Raw genomic sequence first — 22,722 nt, 5'->3', positions numbered from 1 at the left:
ATGGAATCAGAAGCTCAAGATGCTTGCTGTATCTTTGAAATGCTCTCCGCTGTTGCCTGGCACCAGCTGAAGCTGTGAAGGAAGACACATTTCCCCAGACTCCTCTGCTGTCCTGACAGGAAGTTGTGCATCAATGGGCTGACAGGAAGAAAATGGCTCTGCTGCTGGGAGGATCTGATGGGGGCTGAGGGAAAACGGAGAATCTTCTGGTCCACAACGAGGCCTCTTTTTCCTCAGGCAATTTCCCCGTTTATTTTCCTTTCAATGACAAAGATTGGGTTTAGCTAATGAGAAGCCGTGAGGGGAGGGTGAGGGGGAACCTGTGCAGGTGCGCCAGGTGGGAAGCTCCGTGGCAAGCCCTCCCTTCTGTCAGTGCCATTTCTCCCAGCCTTGGGGGACGGCAAGATGACTAAGCATTTTGTGATCTCGAATGCTTTTTGCTGTCTACCAACCATACCTTTGCAGACGCCTTTGATTTCTACTTCTTTTTTACCAGCCCCCAAACCCCACAGCGAATCTTTTAATAGCATAGGCCTTTTGGATCTCTAACCAATCAGTTGCCAAATCCTATCCAAAGTACACCCAGAATAGATGCTTTTAATAAAATATATCACATTTAAGCCAGCATAAACCTGTGAAATTTGTACATTTCTTCTGGAGCATCTCTACAAATTTTACAATATTGAAATCACCACCCAGTGACCTTTCGGGAAATACTAGATAAATTGCAAGTGATAAATAGACGAACTAAACGGACTGAGCACCATTTCTAGCAAGTGCCTTTCCTGGTGGGCTCTTAGCTTGGGTCTTTGAAATCCCGACCCCCAAACTCACTACCCCATGCAAACCTAGAGAACTGCTCTGTACCTTGCAGGCCTGCTTGCTGTTTCGCTCCTGGCAAAGAGCTGATGGCGTGGTGCAGCTCTGAGAAACGGTTCTGGTGCGTGGCTTGTGTGGCTTGCAGTGCCATGTCCGGTCTGTTTGTCTCTGTGCTCTAACATTCAGAAACACTTTCACTTATATCAGAGTCCCCAGGGTGCTTCTCTAGGCAATGGCAGGGAGTCCTTGGACTTGCCAAACATGAGCTGGACTGTGGTGCGAGCTGGGTGACTTTCCTGATGTGGAGACACTCCGTGCCTAGGCCGTATCCCTGGTCACTTGAGTATGACGGTGCACTTTGTGTAGACTGTCATTTGTACCCCCAGGTATAGCCTCTGCTACGATCCTGCTGCATGTCGACTGCTGAGGTACAGGGGTGGAGCAGTGACATCTTCTTGGTGTTTCATAAAGGGAAAGTCATTTGGAAGGCAGTGATCTATAAAACCATCACATCAATGGGAGCCCTTGGAGGGTCCTGGTCATTCAGTGCTCCTGTGGGTCAGTGCGTGTCTTGGGTGGGGGTAGGGAACACTGTGCTCTGCTTCCTAAGGGCTGCTAATTGCAGTTGGCTCTATGGTCATGGTCATGTGTTTATGGGTTCATTTCATGGATAAGCGAGCTCAGTCACCAGCCTGACTTCTTGGCCATCACTGTTTGATGACCCGTGTCAGCGTCAGTGGGAGCTGATCTTCGGGCCACTTGGATTTCCACCACCATTTCCCTGTGACTTCTCGCACAGTTCAGTTGTGCCTGAAACCCCTTTCCTCTCCCATGTGGGGAGGGCAGAGAGAAAATTAGGGGTTACAGCATGTCCACGGCAGTCTGGCCTTTCTGTAGGTGAAGCAGCTTCCTGAGGCCAACGAGGTGTGAGTTCACCTGTTTCTGACAACAGAGTCTATCAATATCAGTGATACTTTTTTCCTCATATCTCAGGCAGAATGCTGGGTTTCTGGAGGAAATAGAGAGACTGGAAGATAACTGACACTCGTGTGTGTGTGTGTGTGTGTGTGTGTGTGTGTGTGTGTGTGTGTGTGTGTGTGTGTGTGTTATGGTGGGAGGTCTGATTGTCCGGATCCCAGGATGTGAGTGTGAGCTGTGGGGCTGTGGAGGTAGGCAGGACTTGCACCCTGCAGTGCCTAGCTCTGTCTCAGAAGCTGGGAAAGTGGTCAAAGTCTCAAGAATGTGTGTGTGACTGTGACCTGGACCTCAGTGTCCTGGCCTGTAAGATGTGAGGCGCCTAAGGCCTGGCCCTGCCCTAGGATTCCCAAGATCTCCCTCTTTGGCGGCATCTCTTTGTTTTGTATTTGTCCCTCCTCCTCTTGCCATCTGGCTCTATGTCCTGCCTTTGCTATAACCAGCAGCTGGAGGAGGTGGGAGCCAGAGGGATGGGTCCTCCAGGAGGAATGCACCCTCCTGACTCTGCCGACCATTGGCTTCCTCCCTCTGACCCCAGCACACGGAGCTCCCACCCGTCACACCCTGAGCCCAGCTGGGCTGCTTCAGTGAATTAACCACTTCCCGTGCTTACAACACTCCACCTGGTCTGCAAGTGACGAGGGACAGCTGCTTGGTAGCCAGTGACGTCTTTGTGGAGGAATGACAGTGCATTTGGCCCGTACTGTCTTTTTCCTTTGCTGCCTTGGTTTAAAAGCTCAGCTGTTGTCATCTACAGCGGTTGTCTGGGAACTCCAGTGTCAGCTCTTCCTGCCCAGGGAATTACTTCTGAAAGGCTCACTGGCCCCGTGCTCCCTATCCCATCTAAGTGCTCCTCCAGGGCAAGGAGCCCCGGGAGGGCTTGGCAAGGCTCTCTGTTTTCCTTGGTCTTTGATCACAGCTGTTAGAGTTAAAAAGCTTAAATAATGGATGGTAAACAAATACGTATCTGTTTAGTCAGCGGGATGAGGATATTAGGGTGACTCAGATTCTAAATGCCTAAGTATTACTACCTGAAAGATGGGCTCTCTCCTTGGGAATCCATTCATTCTCCATCTACCATTTATTTTGCATGTGCTAGGTCTTGTGTAAGGCAAGGGGAGAGAAGGAGAGATGAGCCCCTCCCTCCTACCTCTGCTGGCCAGAGAAGTCCAGGGCCTTTGGGCTTTCCGGACTCTAGCTGATTCCTCAAGACTTTACTCTTTAGCTGGTAGTCTTAAAGCTGGTTCCTGGAAAACAGAAATAGTGCAAAAGGGAAGAAGTGTGGGTGAGGAGCATGAGATGAAGCTGGAGAGAGATGGGAGAGTGGAAGCAAACTTTCCCATGAGGGAGTGTTCTGCCAGCAGTGCCTCAGTTCCTTGCTGAGAACAGGGCCTTGGGCAGCAGGAGGCTAAGGGAGGTCAGGTCTCTCTTCTTTCTCAGCTCTGTCCTGCTCGGTTCTGCATGGTGCCTCGGTTTTATCATGCTTGTTTTCTGAGACGGCGTTTGTCTAAGTAGCTCTGACTGTCCTGGAGCTCACTATGTAGATCAGGCTGGCTTCGAGATCATGCTCACGGTGAGTTACCTACCTGCCTGTCTTCCTCGTGCTGGGGTTAAAGGCATGCACCACCATGCTTGGCTAGCTTCATCGTCTGTAAAGACAGGCTTTGATGAGATGGCACAGAGGCCTGCTTAGATCTACACTTGTGAGAGTGGTGTGGGGCTGCTGAACTCCGAACTGGGACCCAAACAGAAGCTACTCAAGTGTAAACTGGCCTTCCTTGGCTTCTCCCATTTTGACACCAGGAGACATCTGGTGGGGTCAATGGGAGCCGCATTACCTCCTCACTTGCAAGACTTGTTTTCCAGCCACACGGCTGGAAGATGGAAGGTTCTGGGTCTCTATGTTTGCATATTTTTCCGATTTGGACATACTCTTCTTAGAGTTTTTGAAATTGTTTTCTTTTTGTCAGTGAGGCTCCTTGAAACTTTCAGGGCAAAGGGCTCCTGAGTCTGGCACACATCCCCTCTGATGCATTTGCCTAGCTTCCTGTCAGGCCTGATTCCAGGTACCTGTGGGCCATGTGCCCAGCCATGGGGCTACTTCAAAGCACAGAAAGCCCTCAGTACAGTTCATGTTCATGGATCTACAGGGAAGACTTGACAATGTTTTGGCAATGCTGCATTGGAAGATCTGGACTTCTCATCGTGTGGCTCTAATTGCTTAAATAGGCTGGGCCTCAGGTTTTCTGTCCATGAGATGGGAGCAAATTTGCTCTATTTCCTAAGGATAAAATAGGAAAGTGAGAAAAATAAAACCAAATGAAACTCATAAATTGGAAAATTCTAAGCCAATGTCCAGGACTCAATGACTTATTTACAAGTACATTCTGATAGTTAGCCTTTGACGGGTTCCCGTCTCCGTCTGTGCTGATAAACTCAAGCCAGCAAGGGTTAAAGCAAGCAAGGCTCATGACTATGGCTGCCCATAATTGATGTGATAACCCTTAAAGGAGTGACATATAAGTGCAATTAATCCAGGCACACTGACACCGCCTTGCTAAAAATAGTGTCTACTAATAATTACTTTGATCTAGCAAATGATGCCTGTCTGCTAGGCTGGCTGGGGCAGGATGGGCGGGTGGAGGGTCTGCCAGTGCAGTAGAGAACTCCACTCCTCTCTTCTGCAAGGCGAGAGACTTCAGGGTAGAGGGGCAGGGAAAGTGAGCACATCTCTCAGGTCCTCTGGCAGCAAACACAGTGTGGACAAGAAGGAAACTGACTCACCACTGAGTATCATATACTGTTACTATTCACATTAATAATTATGCCAGACACAAACTGGACTTTCTGGGCTAGCAAGGGAGGATGGACACTGTGTGTATGGGCTGTACTGTGAGCTCATAGGAAGTCTGGTCTTCTTCAATCCTGGAAGGAAGATTTGCTGTCACTTAATAGATATTAAAGATGGTAACAGGGCCAAATGGTCCACCTGCAATTTCTGGACTGGCTTCCTAGGTGGCTGGCCTCATGAAGGTGGAGGCAGCTGGCTGGGATCAGGATGCTCTGTGGCCATGGAAACAGATGGAGCACAGAGGGAGGGATCAGTCAACCTGGCTTCTGCAGAAGGGGAGCAGGTGTTAGCAAGAGCAGAGTGGCCTTAGCAGGGCTTCTGTCTGGGACTCCTACAATCTTGAACGTGGGATTAGAAAGCTTGAGGTTAGCTGGGCCTCTGATCTGACACTCAGAGTACACAGACCCTGTGAGTCTGAGGCCAGGCTACACAGTGAGTTACAGGCCAGCCAGAGAGAGATCCTGAGGCCAGGGGGTTAGGAGAGGGGGGAGGAGAAGAGAGGAAAGAGGAGAGGAGAGAGGACAGAGTGGAGTGGGGAGGGAGAGGAGAGGAGGTAGGGGACAGGGAGGGGGAAGAGGGAGAGGGAGAGGGAAGGGAGAAGAGAGAGGAGAGTTTGAGGTTAGCGTCTAGCCCCTTCACCTCCTCAGTAACCTTGGGAACGCTTATGGGCAAGCACTCTATACTTGTCTTCTCCATTGTCAAGGGTCTTTTTTAAAAAGACAGCTCGCTTCTCTGGGTGGTGGGGGCAGACACCTTTAAGGAGGCAGAGGCAAGTGTATCTCTGTGAGTTTGATGTCAGCCTGGTCTATAGAGTGAGTTCTAGGATAACCAGGGCTACACAGAGAAACCCTACCACCAAAAACCAAAGCTCAAACCAACCAACCAACCAACTGAATAAACAAATCCCCCAACAAAACTCCAAGAAACAAAACCGCTAGCCCCAGGACCTACTGGACAGCAGCTCCTCAGGAGATCCGTGAGTGTGTACGATCGGAGGGTTCCCAGGAGTAAGCTTTATGGGGCCCCCAAAGCTGTGGACAATCTACTGTTGCCAGACAGGGACACGTTCTGGCCTTGTGGTTCATTTTAGGGTCGTTTCAGAACCATCCGGCACTCCATGGTTAGCGCACATGCACACTGACATGTCGCTATGGAGGGGGCAACAGGGACTCAGGCTTCCAAAGCACAGTGCTGTCTCCACAACTCCTCACCCTCATTGTATTTCTGGACCACGGGATGGAGAAAGCCCCGTTCCTTCAGCCTGGACAGCTTTGTTGCGCCTTGTTTCACTGTGTAAATGTGGGGTCCTAGTTCCCTTCATGGCAGATTCTTGAATGTCCCTGAGCCTGTCCCTTGGGTGTCCGAGGAATGCTTCTTGAAGCTGATCATGGATGCACTCATGAGTGTGGGTGATGTCTTCTTGGCCCTTCACCTTGTTTACTGAAGAATCTTACGTGACTATTCTTTGGGAGAGCCATATTTTGAGGTCCCAGCTGGAAAAGAAGCATGCTGGGATTGTAGGAAGGAAATCCACTGCCTGCAACTGCTTGATCTCCATAGAGGCAGGTGGCCATGTGACCTGTAGCTAGCCTTCTGGGCCCTCAGATAAGCTTGCTCGGTCTGGGTGGGTGACATGGCTCATTGCTGGCATTGATGCCATGCAAAGCAAAAGGTAGGCAGGCTGGCAACAGTTTGGTGCCAGAGGACTAGAGAAAGAGAGTTTATAAAGGTACCATGCTCAAGCCTATTAATAGCCCGTGTTTGGTCTCCACCACTCTGTCAACATCATCCATCACACTCAAACAATTGAAGAGCCTGTGCCAAATGGTTAGGAGTTAACAACTCATGGCTGGGCTGAGTTTCTGAAAACAGAATTTCCACTTCTTATGCAGACTGAAATGCCAATTGTTCCATGCCAACTGGTTATTTTTCCAGACCATTTCCCTTTATTTATGTTTAAGCGGTTGTGTTTTTAAGTGAAAGGAAGATGGAGAACCTGGAGTAGGTAATTGTTATTTCTCTTGATTTGCCCTTGAATGAGCCATCAGAGAAATGGTCCTTTTCCAACCTTGCGACGAGAACACTCAGATGCCAAGGAGGAGACAGACAGGACCGTTGCGGGAGTGCTCAAGGTAGTTGCAGGGAGGGCAGGCCGGGAGAAATGGCAGCCCAAGCATTGGGAGAATGGGACCCTTGTCCCTTCCTGTTTTGAATGTGACTTTGGATGGGAGGGAGCTCTTTCTGGGCCTCGGTTTCCTCATCTGTAAAATAGGGAGGTTGGCTTAGGTGGTCTGAGGCCAGGGACTGATGGCAGGTGTGTGCTCTGCAGTGCTTTTGGACACTGTAAGACTCATTAAATTTCTGACTGGCTGAGGACACTCACTGGCCACAGCAGAGGAAAGAGAAAGACAAGGAGGAACAAACTGACTGTTGGAGAAAGCAGACGACTAGGTGATAGGTCTGGGTGTGGCTTCTCGGACAGGGATCCAGGCTTTTGCAGAACAGATGAATTTAAGAATGGCCGGATGGACCTCCAGGTGAGTCTGGGACCTCAGGCCTGGATGCGAAGGTTGCTCTAACACAGGCTGATTTCTGGGGGAGACAAACCAGCCATCCTGTCCTCTGTGTCCTTGTGTAGAATTCTAAGGATACCTCAGACCTGGCATGAATGTGTCCTGAGAAAGGGAACTGTCATAGATACCTATGAGGTAAGGGTTGGAGCAGGACTCACATGGGCATCAGCTCTGTGCTACACCTAGGAAGACAGATCAGATTTCTGAGAAAGTCGGGGCCTTGCCAAGGCGTTTCTCATAGGCTGTCTGGAGAGGAAGTGAGGCCTCTGTCTCTGAAACCATCAGTCAGACCAAGCCTGGACCAACTGCAGCAACTCTCACACGGGGAGCAGGGGTTATATGGCTGTGTGGCTTTTAAGTTGCCACCAATGTCAAGATTCAGGGACTCGGTTATTTATGGGTATAATCATGTGTCTGGTGGTGTCTCAGTGATGATGGTGATTCCTGCCTCCCGGGATTCTTTCTTGAACCCCAGGATAGAAGCTTTCACCTCTAGCTTGTATATCATAATTGGAGAACTTTTTAAAAGGTTGGCAGAGTTCATTGTTTTGGTTGGGGCCAAGGGCACTTAATCCTAGGACCTGGGTGATCGTGGGGTTGCAACCCACATCCACACGCATCGTAGGGATGAAGAGACACGCTCCCCTTGGCTCACTCTGCTTCTGTGAGGTACTGATAGGTCTGCAGCTGACACCCTTCCTTAGCACTCTGAATCTCACTTGCTTGTGCCTATTTCGTGTCTGGAAGGGGCCTTGATGGCTCCCTTTGCAGTAGCAATCCAGCTTTAGGAAAGCTCTATTCTGTTGTGTCTGCCTCCCACAACACAGTGCCTGGCACAGGGCAAGCATGTAGTGCTCACTGCAATACTGACTACTCCCCAGTGTTGTAAGTGTGGCAGGAAATACAAGCAGCATGCCACAGAGATTTCCTGGTTTGCCAGCTCCTTTCTGCCCAGATCTTGTAAAGGAAGTCAGGATTGTGTTTGTGGCTGAAGGGGCAACTCGTGAGACTTGATATTTGGAGAGCTTGGTCTCCAAAGTGACCTTTTCTTGCTTTCCTTGGGGGCACCACAGTGGGAGAGCCAGGCCCCGGGGAGGATCATTGCCTCTTAATTGGTGTTCTGGTCATCATGCTGGCTTCACCAGACAATGCCTGGCCACCCTCTGTTCAGAGTTGAATGTCCTTTCTATTTTCACTACATGATGTCCCTCAGACATCAGGTTCCATGTCCTTCTGGAAGTGACAAAGTGGAAGGCCACAGAGAAATGCCCTAGGCCAAACTGATTTAATGTGTTTTAGTCCAAGAGGCTGGCTTCCTTAACTCACTTGTATTTCTTGCCTACCCTCCCCATGTCAGCCTGGGCCTAGTCTAGACCCAGGAACAACCCAGACCCCGAACCCTGACCTCAGGCTGTCATTGTTGATATGCCTCAAAGTCGCTGAGGTTTAAGGGACACAACTGGGGCCTGGCCTGAGATGAGAGAACAAGTCTTAGAGTCAGGCCTGCCCAGGTTCAAATCTTACCTCTACTCCTTCCTTGTCCAGGGACTGTGAGTAAGCAACAAGCTTTTTCTCAGCTTCAGAACCTCCTCTGTAGTGTGGCACCATACAGTAAGCCAGTGTGGGACATAAGGCAAGTGAACACACATAACCTGTCCTTTTAATCACCAACTCCTGCTTCATGGATTTGAAAATCTAGGATGGAAGTGTCTTACCTATAGGCACATCTCTGAATTTTGTTCCCTTCCTTCAAATAGTCAGTATTGAACATTCAGCTGATATTTATTGACCTACTAAATACTGGACAGTATTTCACATATAATGACATAGGAATGAATTTATTTATTAAAAGATGCTACTCTCTGTGGCCGATACTCTGGCTGGGATGAGCAGTGGTGAGGAACAGGTTGGACCTTGTTAAGTGACCCCAGCTTGTGTAGTACTGACGGGGAAGAGATACCTGCATGTGCAGCCCCGGGGAGAGTGTGGGTCCAGATCAGGTCCGTGGGATTATCCTAGGCAGGTAATGCTCCTAGCTGAGATGATGGGTGACCAGGAGGCACAGAAGGTGGTTGAAGAGAGCACAGCAGGGAGGGCTCCAAGAAGCTCTCTGCCCATGATTAAGGTCGATCCCTTCCTAAGCTGTGAAGACTACACGTAAGTGCCCTGCTGAGCCTAGGCCTGAGAGAAGGGTATTCCATCTGGGGCCTTCTACCAGGGCACGGTGTCTCAGATGCACTCCAGGACTGGGGAAAGCTCAGAACAGATGTGCCACACAAAAGGAAAAGAGTCACACGCATGGGTCACTGTGAGGTTGAAGCCCTTCTGGGGCCACTAGATTCTTATACAAAGGGTCTCAGGAAAGGCATCTGAGGCTTAGAGCCTAATTCAGGCTACCTTGCACCATCAGAGGTTGTACCCTGGCGGAAGGGATGCTCTCTAAAGTCTCATTTCCTGGGGATGCAGGCAGAGGCTGTTCAGACGATTGTTAGTGTCACCTCTCTTGGTCCGGGTCACTCCCTGATAACTAAAAGAACCAGGTCTTCTCTCAGCTGGAGCTTCCTGCCCATTTGACTGTCTCTGCCTTGTTTGCCCTCCAGACGCCCCTGCCCATTGTCTCTCTGTCCCTTCTGACACTTGGCTCTGAGTGGAACAAATGCTGAGCACAGTGGAAGAGGACTCAGCTTGTGGGCAGGATTCAGTCCCAGTACACTGTGACGACAAGGCTTACCTCAGGGCTCAGCCCAGAGTCTGGGCAGAGCGACTGCTCTGTAACCTGTCTGGTTGAGTGTAGGAGCATGGATGTAGCCTAGCGACATCCCAAGGCATCTCTGAGGTACTGAGGACACAGGGTGCTGATAACGAAGCTTGACACTGAGACCAGTTCAGGTTTCTCTGCTCTGGGTAGCAAGACAAAGGGTGTTTGACTTCAAAAAATGTGGAAAAAATATCGTTTTTCTTTTTTCATTTGTATCTTATATATGTGAAGTGGGAACAGAGGAACTGGAATCCCTGTTAAGAGGCTAAGATCCAGGCTGGTGAGATGGCTGAGCGGTTAAGAGCACTGTCTGCTCTTCCAGAGGTCCCGAGTTCAATTCCCAGCAACCACATGGAGGCTCACAAGATCCGATGCCCTCTTCTGGCCTGCAGGCATCCATGCAGACAGAAAGCTGTATGACGTATGCATAATAAATAAATATTTAAAAAAAGAGGTTAAGGTCCAAAGAAGGAGCTGGAACCCAATGTTACAGTGGACGAGTGTCAAAGACATGACTTGAATCCTAGTCCTTTGTTGCCAAGTTCTATGTTATAGAAAGAGACGGTAAAAATGTTCTTATTAGTGCCCACACTAACAATAGAAACCATTCCTTGCTCTATTGAGAAGACAGAATGAATGGGTTCTGCAGCTGGCTATTTCATACCCACAATTTTATTCCCTACAAAAGAAATGTTTGCAAAAGGAGTGTTCCTCTGACCCTTATGTGTCATGGCCAGTGTATGCCTGATGCTATAGGCTATCAAGCACACATAGCTAAATGTCAGGGTTGTTTGAATTCCAGAACCTTCTTTTCTTGGAGGTCTGAGGTGTGAAGAGAGTGCACAAGGCCAGGCATTTGTCTAGACGTAGCCCTGGCTACTGGTCACTCTACAGCTACGCTAGAGCTGACCTCCAAGCCCTCTTCCTGATGAAGTCCCTGGGCTCTTGGTACTGTTTCTCAGACCTTTGTAATGCCCAGCGACCATCCCTTCCCACTGTGATGACAGCATCAGATTCCCCTGCTCTCAGGAGGGCAGGATTGAGTAGGCTTCACCCTCCTATGATTCTGTTCTGGACCATGAATACCTACAATGGGTTGAGACATCATGCTAAGGATGCTGGTGGGCCGAGCATGACCTCAGGTGACCTCATGACCCCAATGACCTCAGGCAGCTACACCTGGGAGGAAGACCAGCCAAGGTCTAATGAGGCAAGATGCTGAAGGTTCAGAAGTCAAAGTCAGGAGAAAGTGGCAGCATGGAAGCCAGGGAAAAGGGAGGCTAGGCTAGGTGCAGAAGGAAAGGCCCAGGGAGAGAAGAGAAGTGGGGTGTCTCTGGGGATCAGCAGCCAGGAATGCTGACTTCCCTGCCAAGGGCCTGGGGTGGGGAATCAGGGAAGGAAGGCCTGGCTTAATCTGCATAGCATTAATTAGCAAGAGTGTCTAATTAGGACAACCATTACAGAGCTACAGTACGAAGCCAGTGCTGAATATCAATCAGTCTTGGAGCCGCTCCGTGAAATTGAAGCAAAGGTTGACCTTATTAAACAGAAAAGATTTCTAACTCAATTATTTCCCAAGTCGAATGCACAAACCGAGGTGAAGTCAGGAAGGCACATCAGACCTTAATTCGGGAAATACAGGTTCTGGATGCTGTCACCTTTCTCCCTTGAGGGCTTCTAACCAGTGACAGAAGTCATGAATGGGCCATGTGCGTGTGCTGCGTGCTCACATGCACAGCCTTGGAGCTGATTTCTCTGACTGGGGAAGGAGCCTGTGCGTCCCTGTGTTGACGAAGCTTACATTTCACTTTGGTTGCTGCCCCTACATGACTCCGTCTGCATTATTTTCTGCCCTCCCAAATGTTCCAAACAATAAAGCACATTAGAAACTTCAAAGTCTCTGGGAAGATCTACTGTAATCATTACAATTCTGGCTTGTCTCTGGAAGCTACAGGGCAGCCAGGACAGCAATTTATACTGCTGGCTCAGGGGCCAGGGAACCACTCCATCACCCTGTGCACAGCCCCAGGAAGGGACCCAGCCGCCCTGAGCAGCTTCTCTTTGAGTCTGGAGGCCAGTGGAGCCCGACCTCAGGGCTGCTGGCTCAGAGCTTGAGGGAAAGACAGGTCTAGGTGACAACATGGCTCCCTCAAATTTGACTTTGCTATTTGTTGCCTATGTCCTTCGACAAGTTAGGCTCCTTGGAACCTCAGTTTCCCTGTACCTGAGAGTTCGTGATGCCTCCCTTGCATGGTAGGTGCCAGTAGTAGTAGTAGTAGTAGTAGTAGTAGTAGTAGTAGTAGTAGTGTTAGATCGTGGTAGTTGTAGTTGTAGTAGTAGTGTAGTGGTGGTGGTGGTGGTGGTGGTGGTGGTGGTGGTGGTGGTGGTGGTGGTGGTGGTGGTGGTGGTGGTGGTGGTGGTGGAGTAGTGGGAGATGTAGTAGTAGTGCTTTGGTCTAGATTATTATCAATGGGCAATCACAGACCTGTGAAGCTCTGACTGTGTCCAGGAGTGGGACAGGGACCATTGTAGGAACATCTCCAGGAATGAGTCTTGGTCTCCTACCCAACCAGAAGTCTCTTATGCAGCCCAAGGCTCCACTGAGGTAACAAGACACACAGTCTCACACAGTACCTGGGACACTGAAGGGCAGGGTAAATACAATGTAGCACATAGCTAAAATCACATGACCTTGGAACAGTCCCTTCAACAACTCTCCAACTAGTAGTATTTTACTTCTGATGTTTCCAGTAAAATGGAAACACCAGGTTCTATCAGAGGTGAGATAAACTGTGTGATAGGTACGTGCTGGAGGTAAGATGTGACCAGGGCTCACTGAAGACTAGCTATAACGTACTTACTAAGTTCCTCTTAGATTCAGGGCATTGATATGTGATGGGACCATATAGTATAAGCATGCTATCATGTGAGTTTAGGTAGATTGTGAATCTGTGAAGCAATAAGACTGGTCTGAAGTTGGTGGGAGGCCCCAAGCCCAGCTCAGGGACTAAGAGGCCAATGCTCCCACGTGGCCTTGGTGTGCATTTTCCTGCTCGGTCTGAGAATAGTTACAGTTCCAGCCCACACTAGGAAATAGGCGGGAGTGAGTGAAATGGAGCTTTCAAAGCCCAGAGGAGCTTCGGTGGTTCACCCTGTCACAGGGATGGACCTGAGGCTGCAGGCACCCCTGCAGCCACCCTGGTATCGATGCACGTGACAGGAAAAGCTGGATCTCTCCACTGCACAAAGCCTCCTCCTGGCAGTCCATGGCTCAGATTTTTAAAAATAAGCTTTCTAGTTAGAAAATGCTATATCCTCATTCATAATTTGAGGAGAGAAAGAAATGTGGTAAGAAAACGCCCTATAATGCAGAATATTGATATTTTCTCAATCTTTTTCTACATGGGAAATTAAAAAAAAAAAACAATCAAAACCATGCTACATACATGGTTTGAAGCTCAAAGCTTCTCAGTTAATATTCTATCACAATTTCTCTCCATGTCTTCAGATCTCTCCATCTTCAGGGCTGTATTGGTGTCCATCGCTGGTGGCCTCAGATGGTCTGAGCCACTTGCACATCCATAAGCCTGTAGGACTAGATGGACTTAAAGACGCCCCCGCGCCCCCATAGGTGCTGGAGAGACGGCCCAGCCATTAAGAGTGCACCCTGCTTTTGCAGGGAACTAGAATGTGGCTCCCAGCAGCCACACTGGGAGGTTAACACTGCCTGTAACCTGGCTGGGAATCTGACTCCCTCTTCCAGACTCTGGGTGCTGCGTTCACCATTCACACGCACCCCTCTTACATTCACATTTAAAAACTAAAAGTAGAGTCTTTATATATAAATACGATCCTTTATCAATGGGGGTGTGTCCTATGTATTCTGCATGCTGAGGATTATTTCCTTGTTTTTAAAAACATAGGGGAGAAGGGTTGACCAGTTGGCCATGGGACTCCTCCCGGCCAGTGAGTCAATTTTAAGGTCCCAGGTGGAGTGTGTTGGGGCACAGCGGGTATGGCAGGTGCCCCGCCATGTGGTGTTTGGTGACTAATTAGTCAGCCTGTGTCATTAGTGTCACCCGAAGGGTCGTGTCAGTGGAGTTCAGGTGGAAAAGAGGATAATTCGACATTTTAGCAAATGGAAAATGGTCCAGGTCCAGTTAGACTTCCTCGACATATTTTTCCAGGTGGTGAGATCTCAAGGCTGTACGTAACTCTCCATTAGTCCAGGGTACAGCTCTGCCTCTCTGCAGGCCGCTGCTGGCCCAGCAGGCTGCACCAGGCAAAACCGCCGAGCAGCTGGGAGCTGCCTTTTAATGGAAAAGCATCAACTTTGGGAAGAAACGGAAGAGGCTTAAAGGAGAGGAGACAGCGTCTGGCCCCCGGCCTTTTACCTCTTCCCCCAAAAATGATGGATATATACTTAGAGGCTGATTTTAGCTAATTTCTGCCAAGAAAATGAAATGAAGGTGGAAGTGTGCCACTGGTCACAAGCCTTCCTGGGGTGGGCGTGATGCTCCCCACATGCCTTTGGACCCCACTGACAAGGACCTTATGGTCACTTCTGGCTGGAAAGCACTATGAGCTATCCCAGCTCTTTCCGGTAGGGAAATTCATCTGGTCCCACATCAACCCGAGTGTCCCTGAGCTTCCAGCCTTTTTTTTTCCCTCTTCTTTTTCAGCCCCAGCTAGGTCTGGGATCAGCATCAAGTAAGCTTTCAAAGGTTGGAAACTTCTGGAGGGTCAGACCTATGCTCTCTTTTCCTTGGTGCCCACATTGCATCAGCAAAATACCAGGACTCCCCAAGGAACCCCTATATATGTGAGCTCAAGGAGGTACTCCAGAGTCCTCAGAATTCTGAAGATCATGGCAGATGATAAAGAGTCTCAGTGCTGGGGATGGAACCTGGGCCTGTGTGCCTGGTGCTCCTCTTCCACTGAGCTATACGACCACTGAGCTACACCCCTTTGTCTGCTTTTGGGTAGTACAGAATGTACACGCTTCTCCACAGCTAGATCACATAGTGCAAGCGAGAGTTTGTGCAAGAAGACAAACTTGAAAACTTCTTGTGCGCAGGGCCCTCTCTATCCCCCAGCATGGACCACACGGTGGTGTATCCAACAGGTATTCAGGCAAGAACTGGTTGAAAATTTTGCCAAATTAAGTGAATTAGAACTTGGGATGCTGAAGTTGGAAGGTGGCGAGCTTGCATAACCAGACCTTGTCTGAGAAAACAACATAATGGGGTCTTGGGGAGATGGGGTCACAGGCAAAAGCAGTTGTGATGATCTGAGTTCAATCCCTGGACCTCACGTGGAGGTGGAAGGAGAGAACCGACCTCCAAAGGTTGTCCTCTGGCTCCCACGCGAGGGCTGTAGTGCATGCACACACCTGCTATTACCTGTGCACAACCACAGATACTACAGCAGCCAAACACACAGGGAACCAAAGCGCGAGTAAATGAACACATGAGTTATCTCCCTGGTTCTCCCTTGTCACTTCAGGGCTAATTTGTGCCTGACTTAAAATTGGTCTCAATAGCCATATCGAAGAGATGAGTTGTGGAATGGCTAGACGCATGAGAGAGAGCAGCTCCCGCTCTATCTCAGTCCACAGCCGGCAGGGGAGAGGGTTAGCACTGGCACCTGCAAGTCCTGGATCCAAGCATCAAGCTGTCCTCTTAACTGTAGCTGCCATGTTGGACCGTAGAACCTTGCCTTGCAGCTCCCAAATACCTTTCACCTCTGCCCGTGAGGGACGTCTCCCTCCCCTAAGCCCTTTCAATTCTCCCATAGTATCCTCTGGCAATTAATCATACCTCGCTGTCGAAACATCTTCCATTGTTATCTTAGTTGTTTTAACTGAGACATAGTATTTGTACACCGTCATGGGAGTTCCGTTAGAGTCTGGGACTGTGTATTGGTGTGTGATTATCATATCACCTTGTTAAGCACCCCCGTCACCTCAAACATTGTGCAGTTCTATGTGGTAAGAGCCTTAGTCCTTTTCTAGTTATTTTTGCAAGGCACCATAGTTGCGCAGAACCATAACTGCTCTATATAGAAAACTACAGTGAGTCTTGCTTGCCTGATTGGGTTTTGGTCTCTTGTCTTGATCTGCCATTTGGGTCTGCGTAAGGAACATTTTCAAGAGCATTCCTGTTTCCTGGTGGAGAGTTGGTCTAGGGAAATGAGCTGTGCTCTGGCTTAGGGGTCTGGGGCTCTGACTCTGAACTCTGGCATAAGACATTCACCCCCATGGGCATGCTATGTAGATGGGGTGTGCAGAAATTGTGCATTATTGATTACCTCGAAAGATAGCACTGTTTCTGTTGCCTTCCTCGGCTCTCAGACCATGTAGAGAGCCCACACGGTGGTGCTGGAAATTCTGCTTGACCTATCAGCTGCCTTTGCTCAGGGCTCTTCCTTTGTTCCTTTATGACTGGGGGTAGCTCTTCCAGACACACTCAGGAGTATGGCAAGTCCTGACTAGACACTCTGATTGAAAAGGGCGAAAAGTGCTGGCAGCCGGCACTCACTGAGCCGAGCTGCTGCCGGTACCATGATGGTTACACAGCTCTGAGTAGCTGGGGCAAGTTCTGGACTCAGCAGACGGCCAAGGAGCGTATGCACAGACTACAGCCCCCTAAGCCACCTGGGCTGAAGTCACAGGGAGCAGCCTCTGCCCTGACCAGGAGGCCACCACAACCTTCCCCTGCCCTGGACCTCTTTCTGCTCCTTTGCTGGCCCCCTATCCAGCGACTCTTCTGCTGTTCTTGTCCCCCTCTCCTGCCCTCTCCTTGAGCTAGGACACAGAGAAGGTGCCAGGACATTCTGATTTATTCCTGATAGAGCTCTTCATAGCCAGGGACAAGAGGGGCCTAAGAATCTTCTGGTTTGTGTTAAGCTAGAAACACAAGCTGTCATGGACACCCAAACCATATAACAGTGGCCCAAAAAAGAACTACACCCAAATGACTTATGAGTGTGGAGGCAAATATTCTACACATCAGTAACTAGGATCTAGCCAGGTATCACATACATAAAACACTGTGCCCCAGTGGGGTCATTCTGGGAAAGCGAGGATGTTTTCTCCTTAAGAGCAAAGGCTCAGAACGGGCAGCCTAGGCTCAGGCTAACTGCCCCACCCGGCTCCTAGGAGGAACTGGGGATGGTCTGTCCTCTGCCCTGCTGTTTCCTGCTACACCCCTTTCAAGTGATGCTTTCTGCCCGGCCCCCTAACTCTCTCTCCCTCTTTCCTGCAGGATTCCATGTTTTCGTTGGCCCTGAAATGCCTTATCAGTTTATCCACCATCATCCTGCTTGGTTTGATCATCGCCTACCACACAAGGGAAGTACAGGTATGTCCTCCCCCGACTTCAGGTAGTAGCCCACCCTTCTGCCTCGGTCTGGGCTGAACCCACCCACCCTCAGCCCAACCTGAGAGACCCCACCAGATGGTGTCTGAAATCTTCTCTTTGGATCTTCACAGAGGGTGTCTTGAGGCTATCCTGTGACCCTAGAACAACTAGACATTATTTCCTCTGAGGCGGCCTCATGAATGCGCATATGTCTTCATGACTGGGGGTTGTGTGTGTGGATACACATGTACAGAAGCATGCACGTGCACACACAAATTCACACACACACACACACACACACACACACACACACACACACACACACACACACACACACACACTGCCTCAAACACCAGCAGGGACCCTGCAGTTTTGAATGTGGAGACTCTTCCTCTGAAGACACCAGGCTGGGATCTGCCATTTTCTAGCTAGAGTTGTGTGATGTGGTTGTGGTGGGGCCTCTCTTTCTGGCTGCCTAGGATTGATTCAGTACTCTGGGAAATATTTCCTGAACATCTGGGTATTCTTCCAACTTGGCTGATATGTAGGGAGATTGGCTCAACGTGGACTATGAGCCTAGCGTAAGATTGAGTGGACCCCAGCATCCTCTGTGGCAGTGAGTTGTCTCACCCCCACCCGGCCTGCAGACTGATCTGCTCACTGCTGACCCAGGTCATCCAAGATATCCAGATGTTTCTAATCATGTGCGTGTGAATCTGGATACTCCCTCTGTCCTCTGGTCAGAGGAGCATAGACAGAGTCACATCTGGGCAGCAGGAAGAGACTGACGAAGACCAGAACTCAAGAGTCAGAAAGACTGGGGTCAAGTTTTGGTCAGGACTTCTTCTTGCTGGGTGTTTCTGGGTCTCAGCCTTCTCACCTGGAACAAGGAAGCTTTATTCCAACTTTGCTGGGCTCGTGTGAGGGTAGGGTAACAAGGTTGTGTGTATGTGTAAATGCTAGCTGACATGCTGGTAAGCTTAGGTCCTTCTGTTCTTGTTGTCCTGACACAGAGGTATCATGGGTAGCCTTCTGGTCCCTGAGAGGGACCCAGCTTCTAGCCAAGTTCTGGAGTTACTGTGGCTAGATGTATGCAGTGGTTTTGACTGTAGGTCTTCTGTAGGCCTGACTATAGGACGCTCAATACACCAGTGACATGAGGACACCCATTTAGAGGCTGGACCCTAGCTTTTGTGCAGTCTTGTGTACTTAGATTGGGCTCTACTTGGAGGCCAAGTACAGAGGTTACTAGGCAAATTTCTTCATAGAGTTCTAACTGGGCAAAGCTTCTGAACTTTGTCCAGCGAATCTCTGAAAGGATCCAGTAGCATAAGTGAAGATGACCAAAGGGCCATGTCATCAGCTTCAGCCCATGTTCTGCCCTGCCTGGAGCCAGCTGGGGTGGCGTGGGGGTGGAGTCCTGAGACTCTTCAACCCTTGGGCGTCCTCATGGTTTCATCTGTAGAGAAACTGGGTGGGAAGTCGTCAGACCAGATTGAAAAAGAAGAATCAAAATTCAGCTGCACCCGGGGTTGGGAGGAGGGGCAGCGGGCAGTTTCTAAGCACACGGAGGTCCTCCCAGACACCTTCCCTTTCTATTTCCGCTCCAGGCATTGTGAGGAAGGAGTAAGGTCTCTGGTTCTCCTAGGATCCGTCCTCTTCCCTGCTTCAGGTTGGCAGACCTGACATAGTTCAACCGCAATGAGCCTTTGGTCTTGGGGGGCAGGGCCAGGCTGCTGGCAGACTGTTTAGCCCACTCTCAGCTTTCGGACCATTCTGTTCCAGCCTTAACCATGCTCTCTGGGTAACTTACACTGGCTCAACACTCACACTTTTACAGAAACCAGGTGAAATGGGTGGCTTTGGTCTTTTTCATGGATTATATGTAATACTCTTATGTGTTGTTCTGGGATGGACCGCAGGCTCTGTGCTCGTCTGGCCAGTGATCCGATGCTGAGCTACGCTCAGACTGAAGAGTGACTTTGACTCCTGCCTCAGATACTGCAGGTTGGATGACCTTGGGATGATAATAAATCCTCAGTTTCCCACCCAAAGAACGGGAGTCCCGTCACCCACCCTGCTGAATCTAAGCGGTGCGGGGATGGTACAGAGAAGAGTGCGGTTTCTAGAATTGGAAACTTCACTCCCCTTCTCATTCCACACACGGCTGTCCTCTAACTTCTGGCTGCATTTTGGATTACGCCAGGGGAGCCAGCCTCGTGGTCACTAGCACTGCTGCCCAGGGCTACAAGTGTCTGGCTCTCCTCCTGTATCCCTGACCCAGACCTTCATCATACTGTCCCCACTGACTCCCAAGGGACGTTATGGCGGCATCTTCACCTTAACAACTCACACGCTCCCTACAGCTGTGTGTGCTGTCTCTTGTCTCCTTCCTGAAGGGAATATAAATGGTTTGGGCAGAGAGTCAGCAAGAGAGGTGTTCCCATCCGTGCTCACCTGGCTACCGTTTTCTGCACAACGGCTTTCTTGATCACTTCCAAGGCATAGATGTCATTAATGTTTGCATTTCGCAAAATATTCAATGCCTGAAAAAGCTGGAAAGGACAGTTCTGGACTGCAGAACTCTAGTTTCTAAAACCAGTTTTATTACTGTTTTGCTTGCGGTCTTGGACCTCAGTTTCCTCGTCCAGTTATCAGGGTCCCAGACCCCTGGTTTTAAATGGCCCAGTCTAAGCGTGGTTTCTCATCCTCCAAGGCCCTGGTTTCTGAGTGTGTGGGGAGGAGCTGTCCCCTGTGTGACTGACAGTTTCCAGGGGAAACAATGGGAATGCTTTCCTGGGGCAGGCCAGCTGCTGCTGCTGCTGTGAGCAGGGTGGGAAGGCTGTGGCTGTCTCATCTCCTGTGGCCACCAAGCTAGCACACGGCCTGCCGGGCTGTCTGAGTGCTACAGTAATGGAGCTGACAGCTACAGTAATGGCTCGGGGAGGAGCACCTACCAGTGACAGCGTGCATCCAGAAGGCACCCTGTTCTGCTGAGAGGAGCTTGCTCTCAGCATCCCCCCTTCTGTCCTTAGAGCATCAAGGACAGAGCCAGGTTGCCATGGGTCACTTCCGTTGTTGAAGATGCTCACCCTGCCTTGCCCCAGCTTTCATCTTTTGTGGCATTTTTCAGAATGGAGCTGTGAAAGACTCAGGTACCTTTTATCCCCCAGGCCAGTGTATTCTGAGAAGAAAGGAAAGGCAAAAGCTGTGCAATTTGGACGCTCACTAAAATGGAACTGGAAGTCATGCTTGTCCACAGACATGGCACTCCTGTGTCTGCGCCTGAGATGCCCTTGGTGTGCCCCTGCTTTATGCAGAGGGCACTGGACATGGCGACTCTCCTGGTAGCCAGCCTGCCCTGTTCTCCGTAGCCCAGCCAGCTCCGTTATTCAGCAGGGGTTTGTGAGGCCACCCTGGGCACCGCCAGTGAGGAGCTCTTATCCCTAGAAACCCTGATATCATCGTCACCACTCCTGGGGTTGAGCCTCGACTGTGTCTGGTGCTATCCTTGAAAGCAGGCTACCAGGCTTCTGATAACCTGGATGTCAGAGCAGCCCAGCTTGGGTTCAGGCCAGGCTCTGTCACCTTTTAGGGTTAGGGTGGTTAGGGTAGGTGACCTTTAGAAGTGCTTTTTTTAAAACTCTCTTTTACTGTATTTCCTTCCGAAAAGTCAGACTAGTGGTAGTCCCTACCACAAAGACCGTCGTGCAGGACATTTGGACATTACAAAATTTCAGCTCAGATGAGGCCCTGGATGACTTGCCCACATGGTGGGAAGGCTGTCTGTCTCAGACACTGTTCCATTGCTGTGAAGAGACACCAAGACCAAGGCAGCTCATAAAATAAAGCATTTAAATGGGGGCTTGCTTACCGTTTCAGAGGCTTAAAGTCCATTATCATCAGGGTGGGGAGCATGGCAGCTCACAAGGCACTGGAGCAGTAGCTGAGAGCCACATCCTGATCTGAGGGTAGGACAGAGCTGGGGGGAGGGAAGGGGAAGGGGAGGGAGAGGAAGAGGGAGAGGAAGGGGGAGGGGGAGGGAGACAGAGACAGAGAGAGGCCTGGCATGAAAACTCAAAGCCCATGCTCGAGGACAAACTTCCTCCAACAAGACCACACCTACTCCAACAAGGCCACACCTCTTAATTCTTAAATTAAGTGCTTTTTCCTGATGACTAAGCATTCAAATATATGAGCCTATGGGGAACATTCTCACTCAAACTGCCACAGTATCCCAAACAGAAGGAAATCATAGAATAAATAAAAGCCCAGGAGTGAAAACTTCATGTCCATTCAGAATGTCTCAAGGCTAAGGTCTTGGGCAGTGTGTGGGTTGGGGGGGGGTGTCTCCATTGTGGAAGGTGGGCAGGCCCAGTGGCACCTGTTTGTCTTGCTAAGGGGTTTTGAAAGTCAGCAGCAGGACTTACAGAAAGCTGTCAAGCTGAGGATATTTACATTTTAGACATACTCTGCAGTTGCCTGCAAGTGTTAGAAGAGTGGATTTCAGAGGCAGGAAGACAGTTAGAAGGTGATTACTACATCCAGGTGACGGATAGTGATGTCTGACCAGGATGAGTGCAGGAATGGGGACGGAGGAGGGAACATGTATTAGAGATGCTGAGCGAACAGAAACGACAAGACTTGGTTACCAATTAGGGTGGTTACATTCTCGGCAGGGAGAAAGGAGTCTCCCAATTGCTCGGAGAACTCAGTGCTGGAGAGCGCCATTCATTAAAACTGAAAACACAGAAGGAGGTCAAGGTAGGTCTGGTGTTGGGTTCGACTCTGGCATAGGAGGGGGCCTCTGGCTGCCTTCAGCGTGGGAACGGGAGCTAATGATGTCGAGTAGTTAGGGATGGATGTGCAGGGCCAGAGAGATAAAAGAAGGGAGCAGGGCAGAGTCCCCAGAGGAACCTTGACAGGTGATAAGTAGGTGGGGGAGGAGCTGCTAGAAGACTGTTAAAGATTACAAGGAGGGAGGACAGGAAGGAGCTGTTGCTTCTGCTGTGTAGAGGGCAGGGCTGAAGAACACACCGTCCTCGCTTTAACTTGTTCCCTGTCACGACAGTCACTGGGAATGGCAGTGTAGGTGGGGGGGCAGAGCGAACAGGTGGCGGCAGGGAACACAGGTGGTCTGTCTGCCTTTGCGGACTGGAGATGTGTGTTTGTGGGCTACCAGCAAGGAGCCCGCTGAAAAGGAGAGGGAATAACTAGGGGGTTACCTCTGACCCAGGAGCCCACAGAGAGGGAGGGAGGAGTGCCCCATGGAGGAGGTGCTGGCTTAGACTTGGGGTGTGGACAGCAGTGGGAATTCACATCACGAAGCCCCTGAGTAGAAGCTGTAAGCACCACCAGTTACAGCTTGTGTTGTTTCATTAGCTG

General features: G+C 50.0%; 1 protein-coding gene across 2 annotated transcripts in view; it reads left to right on the top strand.

Moving 5' to 3' along the window:
• Kcnn3 (potassium calcium-activated channel subfamily N member 3) overlaps positions 1–22,722 on the top strand; it is a 149,309-nt gene that overhangs the window by 25,664 nt on the left and 100,923 nt on the right. For both annotated transcript variants that reach the window (XM_032897952.1, XM_032897953.1), the window contains exon 2: positions 17,242–17,337. In XM_032897952.1, the coding sequence (XP_032753843.1) occupies positions 17,242–17,337 (96 nt within the window). The remainder of the gene's footprint in view (positions 1–17,241; positions 17,338–22,722) is intronic.

Source organism: Rattus rattus, chromosome 3 (assembly GCF_011064425.1).
Source record: "Rattus rattus isolate New Zealand chromosome 3, Rrattus_CSIRO_v1, whole genome shotgun sequence".
NCBI classification, from domain to species: domain Eukaryota; kingdom Metazoa; phylum Chordata; class Mammalia; order Rodentia; family Muridae; genus Rattus; species Rattus rattus.
Note: the sequence above shows the minus strand (reverse complement) of the source record. Positions and strands in the feature narration are given on the sequence as shown.